This window comes from Barbus barbus (genome assembly GCF_936440315.1).
Source record: "Barbus barbus genome assembly, chromosome: 5".
In the NCBI taxonomy this organism is placed as follows: Eukaryota; Metazoa; Chordata; class Actinopteri; order Cypriniformes; family Cyprinidae; genus Barbus; species Barbus barbus.
In genome coordinates, this window is record NC_136733.1 from 36,966,844 (window position 1) to 36,980,301 (window position 13,458).

At 37.7% G+C, this 13,458-nt stretch overlaps 1 protein-coding gene across 1 annotated transcript in view; it reads right to left on the reverse strand.

The window, feature by feature from the left end:
- Positions 1–815: 815 nt before the first annotated feature.
- Positions 816–13,458, reverse strand: part of LOC306869706 (fibrinogen C domain-containing protein 1-like) — a 79,356-nt gene continuing 66,713 nt past the window's right edge. Inside the window, exons 7-8 of the mRNA XM_079416583.1 lie at positions 12,931–13,110; positions 816–1,114 (exon numbers count right to left, since the gene is read on the reverse strand). Coding sequence (XP_079272709.1) covers positions 846–1,114; positions 12,931–13,110 — 449 coding nt within the window. The 3' untranslated portion in view covers positions 816–845. The remainder of the gene's footprint in view (positions 1,115–12,930; positions 13,111–13,458) is intronic.

A 13,458-nucleotide genomic window follows, 5' to 3' on the forward strand; every position in this document is an offset into this window, starting at 1 on the left:
AAAGAGATTCCTTGAGAACACTCAAACTTGTGCTGAGTCAGAAACGTACGCTCAGGAAGGGGACGAGACAATATCACATTTTCGTTTTATCTCGTTCACAGACACACATCAACAGCCTCCATCTCGGTATGTGCGAGATGAAGAGCCTGTCTGATGATCACTTGGCAATGCAATCAGACAAAGTGGCCAATATGCTTACTAATGGCATGTCAGACAGATGAGAGACAAACTCCCACAGAAACCTTTGCACTGCTCTCCTCCCTGACTGCCTCTTTCTCTTATATCCCTCCCATCTTTCACACTTTCTTCTTTTGTACTAGTCTCCTTCTTCAAACATGAAGACTTAGTGGAGATTTGGCCTCGGCATGCATGTTTGGCGTATTAGTTGCATGTTAAACATGAAGAGGGAGAATGGAAACGGGCTTTGCTGACAGAAGGAACCATTCCAACATTTCATTGTCGTACATAGTTCTCCATTAATTCATTCCCTAACCGGTGGCAAGATAATAGGATCCTTGTTTCAGTGTAATTTTTTTGTCAGAACCGAAGTGTAACTCACAGTATTGAGTCAGTGCAGGGGTGAGCAGAGATCTGACAGCTGGGGTGTAAAGGAACTTCAAGGCCTGATGATAAAGACATTGTCATATGGAGGGCAGGACTTAGAGCACAGCCACACAACAGTGTGACTTTTCTGCCAAATTAATTAACAGGACAACAGAAAGCTCTTTTTCAGATTAGCAACAACCACTGTCCTTGTTATTTTCCTATAAGTCCCATATTCAAGTCTTTTTAACTTCTTTTTTTTTTTTTAATTTCCTTAAATTTAAATTTTACTTTTTGTGTGGTTACTTGCTTTCTCGCTCTTCGCGCGTTGGCCGAATTTTCATTTCTGTGAATTTTAGCGAGTACTGCCACCCGGTCCAGGACGACCATTCGATCCCGTCAGCGTAAGAGGTGTGCTGTCCGCGCAGGTACTGGCCATTCAGGTTGGAGGTGTGGCAGTTGCGGTACCACCAGGCACCATGGTAGAACGAAGCACAGTTGTTCTCCGAATGATCGTTGTCTCTGTCTTTTGTGGTGAACTTCATTCCATTGTGCTTAAGCAATGAATCTCCTGTGTACAAATGCAAACAAAAATAAATGAAAAACAGCAGAATATTAATTAAAATTAATACTGTTTTTCAGCAAGAACACTTTAATAAAAGATACAAAAGTAACAGGAAAGACATTTAAAATTGAACAAAAGATTTACATAAAAATGCTGTTCTTTTGAACTCTCTGTTCATAAAAGAATCTTGAAAAAAGATGATTTCCACAAAACATTAAACAGCACTGTTTTCAATATTGATAATAATAAGAAAATCAACATATTAAAATGATTTCTGGCGGATCATGTGACACTGAAGACTGGAGTAATGGCTGCTGAAAAATTCAGCTTTGCCTTCACATGAATACATTGTATTTTAAAATATATTAAAACAAAAACTGTTATTTTAAATTGTAATAATATTTCACAGTATTGCTGTTTTTACTGTATGTTTGATACAATAAATTCAGCCTTGGTGCACATACGAAACATTTAAAAAATCTTACCGACCTCAAACTTTTAAATGTTAATTTGTGTTTAAGTTGCAACAGAGCTGATCTGTGTGATTTTAGAAATAATGCTGTGAAAATCATCACAGAAAACCATTTCACACAAACAACTCTAGAAGCCCAGAAATACATGAGACGAGTTAGCATACACAAGCAAACTCGTCACATCTCTCTCAGATAAAAGCATTTTCAGCATTTTATCTCGTTTGGGTGTGATTTATGCATACAGAATGTTTTGCTTTGTTCCTGTCTCTTTCTCTCACACTTCCATCAGCACCTCAGTCAGGAGGGGGGGCATTTTAATTTCTAGGGGGTTGCAATGCAATCTGTGATCGCGTGTAGTTGCTGACGCTCGCGAAAGCGTGCAATGACTTTCGTATGCGCACTATTTTTTCAGATTTCACTTTCACTTTTGAACACGTTCAGCAAGGAATGGAGAGGATGGAAAGGGATGCCCCCTTTTTATCGGTTTCATTTTGATAAACAAAATAACCAATACGCTATAGCTTTAATATATCATGGAAAGAGTTTGTAACCCTATTAAAGCACGGGATGAAATATAGTGAGTGAGTCTGGTAAATTGTGAATTAGCTGTCATCATCAGAACTCGTACAGCCAGCCACGCTGGAGAAACTGCGATGACCGTAACCCGCGTCTGCTCGTGAATCGCTTTTGCTGCAGCCTACTTTGATAAGCTATACTGTTTCAAGTTAGATGCTGATCGATCTGCTCAAATCAAACAAAACTTTATGTGCTCTGCAGACGGTGCTCCCATGCTCCTCCAATTAATTATCCATTAACGGTCTAAATTAATAAGTTCGTTAAGAAAACTGAGGGGGCACAAGTTCTTTCTGAGGGGGCAATACATTGAATGATTTCATCTGTCTCACCATTGACTTTTTGATGATCCTCTTTAAAGAACTCAAGCACAAACGTGTACCGGTGCTACTCCATAATTATCTGAAATTTGTTAAGTTGTTGTTTGCACTTAATAAGAGATTCTCCTAAAAGTGGTCTTAAATAGTTGTGAAACAACTGTCTGGAACATGCAGCATAACGAGTACTTTTATTGGCTGATGACATTCAGTGCATGCATTGAAGGCATACAGTGGCATTATGCATTATTGTCTTTCCAATCAATTTCCAAAATATTCAACCTATAATTACTGCCTATTCTGTAATCACAGGGTAAAAACATGCCATCAAATGGTTGAAACATCACCCATGCATGCATTAATTTCTATTTTAGTTAAAGGGTTTGACTGAACTACAATGGTACATCAGTAGATAATCATGCACATACACTCTTAAAAATAAAGGTGCTTAAAAGGTTCTTCACAGCGATGCCATAGAAGAACCATTTTTGCTTCCACAAAGAACAGTTCCGTCAAAATTTTACCCGTGGCTGTTTTTCAAATGTACATAACAGATTTTCAATGAAACATTCAAGTCTCTCAGTCATTGACATTTACTAAAATTGTGTGATTTACAATCCCCTGTTGTTAATTTTTTTTTAGTTTCGATAAAACCAGATCACCAGGTAATTTTCTTGACGCTTATGTGTTAACATTGTACATTGCTAGTTTTCAGTTTAATAAATAAATAAAGACAAAATTAGTAAAAGTAGGCAATTTATGGATGCTGAATAGGTATAAAAAGCACTAAATACTACGAGTGATGAAGAGTCTGATGGTAATGAGATAAGTAATGCATCCTGGTCGGCTCAGCATCTATTCAGGTAGGATTCTTGAAGCGTTTTGGAGATGTTGCCACAGTTCTTCTGGATTTAGTCTGTCTCAGTTTGTTCTGTTTCTTCCAGACAGACTGGATGATGATCAGATCAGATCTCTCTGTGGAGCACTGGCTGTTTTCAGTCTCTTTGTGCAAACAAATTATTATTATTACAATTAATGGTAAAATGAATGTTCAGAAATGTAAAGTGATATTTCCTACAGACACATTACAGCAAAAGATCGAAATAACTGACATAAAACCATTTTTTTAGCTGGCTAAAATACCAGTGGCCTAAAACTTTTGCACAGTACTGTATATATATATATATACTGTATATATTGGGGGTTTTAAATAACCAATAATTTATGCCATTTTGGTTGGATGAAATTTAGGTAGACAACCAAGAAGTTCCAGTAAACAGAAAGAAACCTAAATCAGTAGCAAAATTAATATTTTGTTTGAGCAACCTTTACCAGACCCAGTTCACAGGAAAACCAATGGTTTGGCTGATTTCCATTAAATACACTTAAATGTTATTTAAGTAAACTTAAATGTTACAACTTGTAAAAATTTATGTTGCAAGACTAAGTGTTGTGTAATTAACAGGTGGGGACCAGCATGGTGATGCATTCCTGCACATTTTGCGCCTTGCTGATGATACAACAACATCCCACACCTTCGCCATTGTTTCGGGTCATGCCGTTGAAACGGACTTGTTGCTTGAGGCTGTTTATCTTTTTCAAGTCCTTTTTTTGTGCTTGATGTTAGCTACATAGCTAACATATTCCTTCCTGGGGATTTATCCAGCATGCAGTATATCATATTGATGGACATGAGTCTTCATGTGTGAAGTAATGAAACAGAGCGGGATTTACAAGCTTGTTTCTCTCTCCCTGATTGGACTGTTCTTGAAGCTGCTGCCACTGATCTGGACGAGCTCACAGAGACTGTAACATCTTATATCAGTTTCTGTGAGGATATGTGCATTCCTACCAAGAACATACAACCAAGTCTAACTTACAACAACGACAAACCATGGTTCACTGCAAAACTCAGACAGCTCCGTCAGGCCAAAGAAGATGCTTACATAAAGGGGGATAAAGTCTTATATAAACAGGCCAAATACACACTGGAAAAAGAGATCAGAGTGGCAAAGAGGAATTATTCTGGCTAGCTAAGGAACAAATTATCTTCCAGCGATTCTGCTTCAGTGTGGAAAGGTATGAAATATATCACCAGTTACAAGACACCATCCCCCAGCACTTTGGAGAATCAACAACTGGCAGACGACCTGAATGAGTTCTACTGCAGGTTTGAAAAAACACGCCACACCCGCCCTGAACACCTCTCCACACAACCATTCAAACCTCCAGCAACCCCCATCTCCCCCACACCTGCAATTCAAATCAGTGAATATGACGTGCGCCAGGTCTTCAGAAAGAACAAAATAAGGAAAGCATCTGTGCTGACCAGCTGGCCCCCATCTTCACACAGATCTTCAACAGATCACTGGAGCTGTGTGAAGTCCCCTCATGCTTCAAATGCTCCACCCGTCCCAAAGAAACACAAAATTACTGGATTAATGACTACAGACCTGTGGCTCTAACGTCTGTGGCTCTAACGTCTGTGGCCAAGAAATCATTTTAAAAACTGGTTTGGGCTTATCTGAAGGCCTCCACTGGACTCTTACTGGACCCCCTGCAGTTTGCCTACAGAGCAAGCAGGTCTGTGGATGATGCAGTCAACACGGGACTGCACTTCATCCTGCAGCATCTGGACAGACCAGGGACTTATGTGAGGATCCTGTTCGTAGACTTCAGCTCCGCTTTTAACACCATCATCCCGGACACCCTTCAGAATAAACTGACACAGCTCTCCGTCCCCACCTCCGTCTGTCAGTGGATCACCAGCTTCCTGAGGCTAGTGAGGCTGGGAAAATTCTCATCCAGCACCCGCACCATCAGCACTGGAGTTCCTCAGGGCTGCGTTCTCTCCCCACTGCTCTTCTCCCACTACACGAACAACTGCACATCTAAAAACCCCTCTGTCAAGCTCCTTAAGTTTGCAGATGACACCACACTGATCGGCCTCATCCAGGACGGTGACGAGTCTGCTTACAGACAGGAGGTTAAGGAGCTGGTTGTCTGGGGAAGTCTTAACAACCTGGAGCTTAACACGCTCAAAACTGTGGAGTTGATCGTGGACATCAGGAGAAACCCCCCTGCTCTTCCCCCACTCACCATCATGAACAGCACTGTGCCTGCAGTGGAGTCATTCAGATTCCTGGGCACCACAATTTCTCAGGACCTGAAGTTGGACAATCACATTGAGTCCATTGTGAAAAAGGCCCAGCAGAGGTTGTACTTCCTTTGCCAGCTGAGGAAGTTCAACCTGCCACAGGACTTGCTGAAACAGTTCTACTCCGTCATCATTGAATTCATCGTCTGCACTTCAATAACTGTCTGGTTCAGCTCAGCTACCAAATCTGACCTTAGAAGACTACGGAGGGTAGTCCGGACTGCTGAGCGAATCATTGGTACAACCCTCCCCACTCTCCAAGAACTGTACTTATCCAGGGTGAGCAAAAGGGCTGGCAAAATCACTCTGGACCCCTCACATCCAGCACACTCCCTCTTTGAACTGTTACCGTCTGGTCGACGCTACAGAGCTCTGAGAACCAGAACTACCAGACACAGAAACAGTTTCTTCCCTCAGGCAATCCATCTCATGAACACTTGACACTAAACGTGGAACACACAACTCTAAAATACATTATTTTTTCACCACACATACTTATTTTTTCATTTCAAAATTTGCACATATCAGACCTGTACACACATAGTTGTCTATATTATATGTTGTGTTTTTGCTATTTTGTACATTGCCTATTTGTATATTATTATTTTATTATGTGTCCTGTCCTGTTGCTGTCTTTCTGTTGCACTGTGGATCTTCTGTCACTATAACAAATTCCTCGTATGTGTAAACATACCTGGCCAATAAAGATCATTCTCATTCCGAAGTATTTGAGGGCAACATTTTTTTTCTAGCCACTTTGTAACGTTTTAATTTTTTTGTCATGTATTGTCTGTTGTAGGTCTCTTTGTTTGGCTTAGTTTCAATGACACAATGTTTGGACTGATTCTCATGTGGCAATAATACATTTCATAGTGTTATGATGCTGCAATGTTGACAAAGAATATGATTCAACAGTACCTAGTTTACAAAGTTTTGTGTTTTAAAGAAACTGATCTACAAAAATCGTTGTTTTATTTGTGTCTGTAGGAGTTGGACGTAATGTGTAACAGTAGCACCCATTCAAAAATTGTTTTAAAAAGAAATGTGAAAACTCATTAAATTGATATTTACAGTTGCATTTTTTTGTGTTGTGTAATTGTATTACAGAAAAATAATAATTTTACATTCCTTTGTGATTGTTATTTATTATTATCGGTAATATTGGTAAATATAAAGGTAGCTAGGCAATGAGACAACAAATAACCCAATGTTTAGGTTATGTTTAACCCAGCAACACAGTTAACCTGACCCACTGGTTGGGTCAAATAAACAACCCAGCATTCTGGGTCAAATGGTTAAACCCAGCACTTGGGTCAAAACAACCCAGTGCATGTTCTGTCCCATAATTACCAAGCGGCTGGGTTATTTTTTAACCCAGTATTTTTAGAGTGTAGACAACCATTTCATGACTCAAGACACTTATTTGTGAAGACAGTGGCATAATACAGTGAAATAATATATTCTTTAGCCATATAAAAACTGTTGTAATGTGCGCGGGTAAAATTTACCCGCTGACAGTTTTAGGTATACAGCGACCCCCAGTGGTTCTAGTGTTAAAGAACCATCTCTTTCTTACCTTTTTATAATCTGAAGAACCTTCTTTCGCCACAAAGAGCCATTTGTGAAACTGAATTAAAGGTTCTTTATGGAACCATTTAGACAAAAAGATTCTTCTATGGCATCGTGAAACACCTTTATTTTTAAGAGTGTATCTCTGAATGATAATGGCTTGGATGTGCTGCAGCTTTCTGTTATTTTGAGAAGTAAAGAAGATTTGTATCTTGCAGCTTCTTTTTATTAAAGCCATGCTGTCAGGCAAATATTTTGAGATCCAAAATTATTTCAGAATTATGTGGGGCAAGGGTCAACTTGTGGGTCAATGACAAATCTTCTTCCCTCAAGAAGTCTCTTGTAGCATCAGTCTTATCTGATGACAACAGACATTGGGTGTTGTGGGTCAACAGAAACAAACCTTCCCCATTTCTGTGGCAGAAATGGGGATTTGGAAAGCCATTCTGCCTGCTGTCCACTTCACTGGATTTTTTTGGCAGGAGGGCAGGTGGTGATGTGTCTGTTGCCCTATAAACTGTTCCTGTCAGCACAACATGAACAGAGAATATAATCCAAACAAGAGCTGGAACAAAATGTTCCATGAAGATGGAGAGGGACAGGAACAAAAAGAAAGTGTACCAGGATGAGTACAATAGAGGTAAATGTCAGGTGGTATTTCCAAATCGCTATGGGATTTGTTCAGAACCAGTTTGAGTTTAACCTTTCATCCAGCTTAAAATACAAGGGACGCTTCTCAGAAAAGGATAACGCTTCCAGAACGAAAGCTCTAAACCTCCATTCCTCTTCTCTAACAGCCCATGACCTTGAAGATCTCCAATCTTCTGATCCGCAGTCAGTTTTACTCAATAATGTCAAAGACAATACGCAGAGAAACGGATCCCAGACCGGCGCTCAATTTCCCAGCGGAAACGCGTGTCATTCAAGCTTGACAGATTTTGTCCGCAGCTATGGGAATAAGCCATTAGTCACACTAGGGTCGCACAGAGCCCATAGAAAATACTTGTATTGCTGCCATTGACATTTCTGCATTATACCCAGACATGTCCTTGCAAACTCTCAGATTCGGTCACATGCTCTTGGGAATCACTTTTCATTTGTCAAGGGGACACTATCGTCTCAGAAAGCTTTCAGGTGATGTGGTAAAATCACATGTGACTCTCTAAAAATGCTCGGTATAAATGTGTAACCTGCTTAAAACATACCGTATGTGCACAAACTTATACGTGGGCTTATTTGTGCTCACATGCTGGTGTGAATAAGGAGTCACCTTGATGCTGTCTGTATTTTGAGATGTATTAGGCCCCACCAGGCCGGCACAGAGCACAACTGCCTGTCAAAATTCAATGCAAATGATCACAATAATATTCTCAGAGCTGTGATTAGGGGAGACCTGTCAGGCAGCAAACAGGAAACCCAGCAGCTCAAGGGCATGCAGACGCTGCCCAGCAGAGACCACCTGCTCACCTGACACCAGCGCTATAGACACGATCCAATTCAAGCCCGGATATACCTGCTGTACAGACAGGAGATCTCTCACCTCTCTCCTTCACACTCTCTTCATGGTGAATTTGTGAGTTTTCCTCTGCACCTGCCCTTGAGTTCAAACTCAGAATGCTCTTTCTATTTCTGTTTATCTCGCTGCTCACTTGTTTCTTACAGGACTCTGAGGAGCTTTCCAATACAGTTTGTGTCTGTTCTTGACATTTGTCTTAAGTCAATGGTAGTAATTGACTGGGAGACATTTTTTGTGTGTGTGTGTGTGAGTTTGCCAGGACTGGGTGATAATATCAGATTTCTAAATAATCCCGATAATGATTGTTAAGATTCTAAGAACTTTTCTTTAATGGCAGCATTAAAAAAAATTATTGAGATGTGAATGAGTTTGCAGTATGTTTTAATGTGATGCAATAAACAGATAGTGTACCACACAATAATGATAATAAACGTCTTACGATTGTATGGTCCCTTGCAGACTGCATGCAAAAACATTCCACATGACCAGTGTAGTCCGATTTATGAACAAATGAGCTGGTTCATTTTAGTGATCAAAAAAAGATCAATTTTGATAAGTATAGTCAGAATCATACTGACTATAGAAATCATTCAAATCAGCTGGTACTTATTAATGAGCACTTTTTTATTATTGAATCAAATCTGAGTCAAATTGAAAGCTTGTGAATCAGAATCAAATTGAATTAGGGAATGTGTATTGATACCCAGCCTTAGTGTTTGTTTTTGTGTTGTGATTTCCCTAGTGAAAAAATAGTATGCTTAAGTACTATTTATTCATATGTACTTTAGTAGAGCTGGAGTCAAGTCCAGCTTTGTCGAGTCCAAGACAAGTCCAAGACCAGGACTAGTCGAGATCAAGTCAAGACCGAGTCCAAAGAGGCTCAAGTCCAAGTCAAGTCCAAGTCGAAAAATTTTGAGTCCAAGTTAAGACCGAGTCCAAATTAGAGAAAAAAAGGATCCTCTTCAAGACCACATACTCAATTACTGATAATGTATGTGATGCGAGAGACAGCATATCTTCTATTCTAAGAAAATAATTTTGCATTATTATTTGTAATGATCGAAAAGCATGTGCAAAGTAACAACTCTGTAGGACAGGGGTCTTCAAACTAGATCCTGGAGGGCCAATGCCCTGCAGACTTTAGCTCCAACTGGTTTAACACACCTATCTGGAAGTTTCTAGTGTGTCTAGTAAGAGCTTGATTAGCTGGTTCAAGTGTGTTTGATTAGGGTTGGAGTTAAACTCTGCAGGACACCGGCCCTCTAGGACCAATGTTGGAGCTGTAGGATCACATTATTTTTATTTACATTTTATTAACTTTAGGTACATAGCAAAAAATCCAGGGTGAAATTAACTCTCCTGGGAGTACATGTGAGACCACACTCAAGAGTGTGAAAGTGTTAAAATAAGATTGTTAAATTAACACTGAAGCAGAGTTAAAGTTAATGAGGTAACTAAGAGATTCATTGAGTGGTGATTGACCATTATTTAAGACACCTGATGTTAACGAGCAGAATCACCAAAGACGAAAATCACAATTTCTGTGTCATCATTATAGTGGTCAGCGTTTACTTTAGTTGGGCTCTTGACCCTTATATTTTTGAAGTTAAGTGTTGTTTGTCTTCCGTAACTGAGTTACAACAGAGAGACAAACAAAAAGAAAAAAAGGGTAATGTGATGTTGGTAATGTTTTTACATAATCATTTGATCTATATCGCCAAACTCATTTAGAACCTAAAACAGTCAGATTTACCTTGTTGGTTATAAAAATCCTGTTATTCTACAGTATTCAATAATTAAAAGGGTTCCTTGAAAGTTGTTCTGGTAATTAAAAGAAAAAAAATTCTTATTTTAGACACACACAGTTAGATTTAGTTAGATTTTGCTTTGCTGTTATAACAGAATTATAACAGACAGACAAACAAGAAAAGAGAAAAAGTATATAATATATATATCTATATACAGTGTGTGTGTGTTGTTTTCCCTAAATCTCTGATTTAGATCATTGTTGATTATAGCAGTCTTGTGATTCATTAGCATAGGATTACTAGCATTTTCAATACAAGCCAAGGGATTTCTTAAAGTTGTTTGATCAAAAATCTTTGAAAAGAGTTTATTATTTAGACACACAAACATCAAGAATCAACCTGTGAATCTCAACAACGGTGACAATCAAAAAAGCATGTTGCAGTGCATTCTGGGTGCCACCAATCAATTTCATCCATGGCTCCCATGCATTGCGGTGTGAATAAATTATTAGCTGAATTTTCTTAGTAATTTCCTTTATTCTTACTATTATTATAATGATTTATTTTTATGTGACTTTTAGTAGCTTGTTTTCTAATGTTTAGAGTTGATCTGTTTATGCTGTTTGTCACCGTTGTTGAGATTCATACACTGATTCTTGATATCTGTATGTGTCTAATATATGATTATTATTTTTTCTTTTAATTACCAGAACAGTTTTCAAGGAACCCTTTTAATTATTGAATACTGTAGAATAACAGGATTATTATAATCAACAAGGTAAATCTGACTGTTATAGGTTCTAAATGAGTTTGGCGATATACATAGATCAAATGATCGTTATGTAAAAACATTACCAACATCACATTACCCTTTTTGTTTGTCTCTCTGTTGTAACTCAGTTACGGAAGCCAAACAAAACTGAACTTAAAAAATATAAGGGTCAAGAGCCCAAATAAAGTAAATGCTGACCACTATAATGGTGACACAGAAATTGTGATTTTCGTCTTTGGTGATTCTGCTCGTTAACATCAGGTGTCTTAAATAATGGTTATTTGTTAATTTCAAATTTGCACATATCAGACCTAGTTGTCTATATTATATATTGTGTTTTTACTGTTTTGTACATTGCCTATTTGTATATTATTTTTTTTTATTATCTGTCCTGTTCTGTTGCTGTCTTTCTGTTGCACTGTGGAGCTTCTGTCACTATAACAAATTCCTTGTATGTGTAAATATACCTGGCCAATAAAGCTCATTCTGATTCTGAAGTTTTGTTTGTTTTGGAACCTCTGCCCTTACAGCACCTGTTAGCAGAAACTTACTGGATGTTTCAATTCATACCTCACATTTTCTTTGGTTTGCCCAAAAAGAAAGTCTCATCTTAAAAAAAAAAAAAAAAAAAAAATTACACAGCATCATCTTAAAATAATTTCATCATTCTCAGATTTGAAATACATGGTGAGACTTGTGTCTTTACTTGCAATGAGTTTAGACTCCAAAGGTTTCTTCTGAAAAATGTGCCAAATCTGCAACACTGATTCCCAATAGTGTGCACTCTACCGAGTTCAGATGTTTAGCAAATGTACAGCAAAACCGATTGTTGGTGAATTTCAGAGCTCATGAAAGTACAAGGTGAGGAGAGACTGACTTATCAAGCCCCCTTTACTAAATGTAGCCTATATTTAGGCCAATGTTAAAATCACATTATTAAAATACTATGCATTAAAGCTGCATGGAAAACAACCAGGTCTTAGGGGAGATTCACACTTTTCATATTTTGTTGTTTTTGTTCACATTGTCAGCACCAGACCCACTTGTTTCTATGTGTTGACTCACCTAATAATAAAATGTGACATTCTGTAGGTTTGTCTCATATTCATCTTTTAATCATATTTGTAAATGTCTTGACTCCACAGCCAACAGAGCAATTTTGTCTTTACTGTTCCAATACTTTTGGAGGGCACTGTATATATATATATATATATATATATATATATATATATATATATATATATATATATATATATATATATATAATATTTTACCAAATGCATTTGTAAAAAGAAGTTTTAAGAAGTTTGTGCTTAATGAAAGCATGAAATAAACACATTTAGAATGTATTTTCAGTTAGTATTTTTAGTATACTTACCATGAAATAAATATATTTTAAATACAATTAAGTATATTTATTTTTCACTAGGGTAGCAGAGAACGTGTGATAGAGCTTTTGTATTTTGTTTGCGGCTAAGAAGTGACTAAAGAGTGAATTAAGTGCCTTGATTAGTCAGTCTATGCCACCAATCACTGAAATGGACCATTTATCTGAATGAATAAGCACTTATTATTGTTAAAGATTTAATCATGCTAACTGATTTGCATACGGGGTCTTTCAAAGTGATTTGAATAAGGCATACTAATTACACAATATCGAAGATATTGAACCATGGTCTGTAAATATGTGCATGTACCTGCAGTTCCAGTGTAATCAGCGATGGTGAGGGGGTAACCGTCATCCTCAGGGTCAACAGAGAACAGTCCAACTCCAAACACACCATACTGTGCAAAAGCTGTGCTGTTCTCAAAATCTTCAAGATCTATGCGCAGTTCGTAGTTTCCTTGAATAGAGAGGGCATGGATTTGTTTCAATCCTAATGAGAAAACCAGAGAAAGACAATACATTTCAAGGTTATTTTTAGTCATAGGAAGTATAATTGGTTTATGAGTGCAAAGTATAAATTAGGGCTGTGAATTTTCTAATATTTTAACCCACATAAATGTAGTCAATACAATTTTTTTTAGATATTTGTTTAATTGCACTTTTTAAGTACTATTTCAGTTTTTTACAATAATTTTTGCACTAATAATAGAACCTTAATGTCATTTTTCAAAACTCTGAACACAAAACTCAAAATTTGATATTATTTGTCATTATTTGTAACACAGGCTATCCAATGTTCAATATTTGCATATTGCGTTAATATCTTTAAAGAAGCCTT